The following is a 1,489-nucleotide window of genomic DNA, read 5'->3' on the forward strand; positions in this document are numbered from 1 at the left end:
CCTTCTAAAGCCTCCCCCTTTGCATCCCTTACTCCCAACATTCCCTCCCAAGGGAAGGGAGATGGTGAAAGCAATGCCTTGGGAGAAGGGAAGCTGGGGAAGAGGTGAACCCCTCTCTGCCTGGGTGGGTGCCTGCCCAAAGTCAGTTTGGAAACAAGCATCTTTCCCCCTTCCAGTCTCTCCTTCCTTCCTTCCCATGGTGAGGAAAGCTTCTAGCTGATCACGCAGCGATCCTTCTCCTTGCTGTGCCCACCACCGATGGCCTTCTCCCTGATGTACATGAGGTCGCTGTGGACACTGGGGCGCCGGGCGAAGGGGGCCACGATGCCGAACGCCTCCTCCGTGCTGCCCCGGCCCCCCTCCTTCAGCAGCTTCTTGCCTTTCAGCGCCTTCTTATGCAGGATGTCGCAGTATTGGACCGAGACCTTGCGGTGCAGGTCGGGGCTCATCTCGCTGGGCAGCTTGGCCATGGCAAAGAGAGCCTGGAACATCTGGTCGAGGCTGCTGTTCTTCTTGGCCGAGATCTCGAAGTAGGCGCATTTTTTGGGGTCCCCTCCTACCAGCTGCTCGATCTCCCGGGGTTGCACCTCCCGGTAGAAGTCACGGTCGCCTTTGTTGCCGCAGATGACCAGGGGCACCTCGATGTTCTCCTTGGTTTTGTTCTTCAGGCATGACTTGGTCTCTAGGATTTGCTGCTTCAGGCGCTGCACCTCCTCAAAGGAGTCTCGGTTGTCCAAGCTGAACACAAGGATGAACACATCTCCTAGGGGTAAAGAGGGAACGTGAGATGGTTGCAGGGATGGGGGCACACAGAGACCCACTGGGAAGGGAAGGAGGGAAGGACCAGGCAGCACATGGGTCCTGCATCCTCTCATCCACCCCATGCAGGGACCAAAGTTGCCCACACCACACAAAATCCCACTTCCCTCCACCCAGGACTGGAGAAACATCCCCAAACTGGGCAAAGAACACCTGAAATCTACCAAGGGGACCCCCCTTTCCTCCTGGTGCTCCTCAGCCAAGTACCTGTGAGGATGGAGAGGCGGCGCATGGCAGGGAAGGGGTGGTTGCCCGACGTGTCCAGGATGTCGAGCTGATAGACCTCCCCGCGGATGCTGTAGAACTTGCGGTGGAAGTCCTCGATGGTGGGTGTGTATTGCTCCTCGAAGCGGCCGGTGAGGAAGCGGGAGACGATGGCAGTCTTGCCCACCTTGGAGGAGCCCAGGATGACCATGCGGTAGCAGTTCTTGGCGGGGATGCTCAGCTCGGCCTCGCTGGGACACATCTTCTTGATCATCGCTGCCAGTTTCATTGAAGCCGGAGAAAGTGCAGCTTCAGCCGAGATGGAAGGAGAAGGATGAGGAGGAGGAAGGCGATGTGTGCCCGGCTGCTCAGCCCCCTCCCCTCGCAGGAAAGGCCACTGTGAGCTCTGCACGGCCGCTGCCGCGTTATATGGAGGAGGCAGAGACCGCCCCTCGGCGCGTCACGG

At 59.2% G+C, this 1,489-nt stretch overlaps 1 protein-coding gene across 1 annotated transcript; it reads right to left on the bottom strand.

Moving 5' to 3' along the window:
* Positions 1-212: 212 nt before the first annotated feature.
* Positions 213-1,417, bottom strand: RASD1 (RAS, dexamethasone-induced 1). The gene is made up of 2 exons (XM_010021120.1): positions 1,027-1,417; positions 213-763 (listed from the first exon to the last, which is right to left on the bottom strand). The coding sequence occupies exons 1-2, from the start codon at positions 1,310-1,312 to the stop codon at positions 213-215; spliced, it is 837 nt and encodes a 278-aa protein (XP_010019422.1). The 5' UTR covers positions 1,313-1,417.
* Between the last annotated feature and the right edge of the window lie 72 nt (positions 1,418-1,489).

The sequence above is a fragment of the Nestor notabilis genome, unplaced genomic scaffold (genome assembly GCF_000696875.1).
Source record: "Nestor notabilis isolate BGI_N333 unplaced genomic scaffold, ASM69687v1 scaffold28258, whole genome shotgun sequence".
Classification (NCBI taxonomy): domain Eukaryota; kingdom Metazoa; phylum Chordata; class Aves; order Psittaciformes; family Psittacidae; genus Nestor; species Nestor notabilis.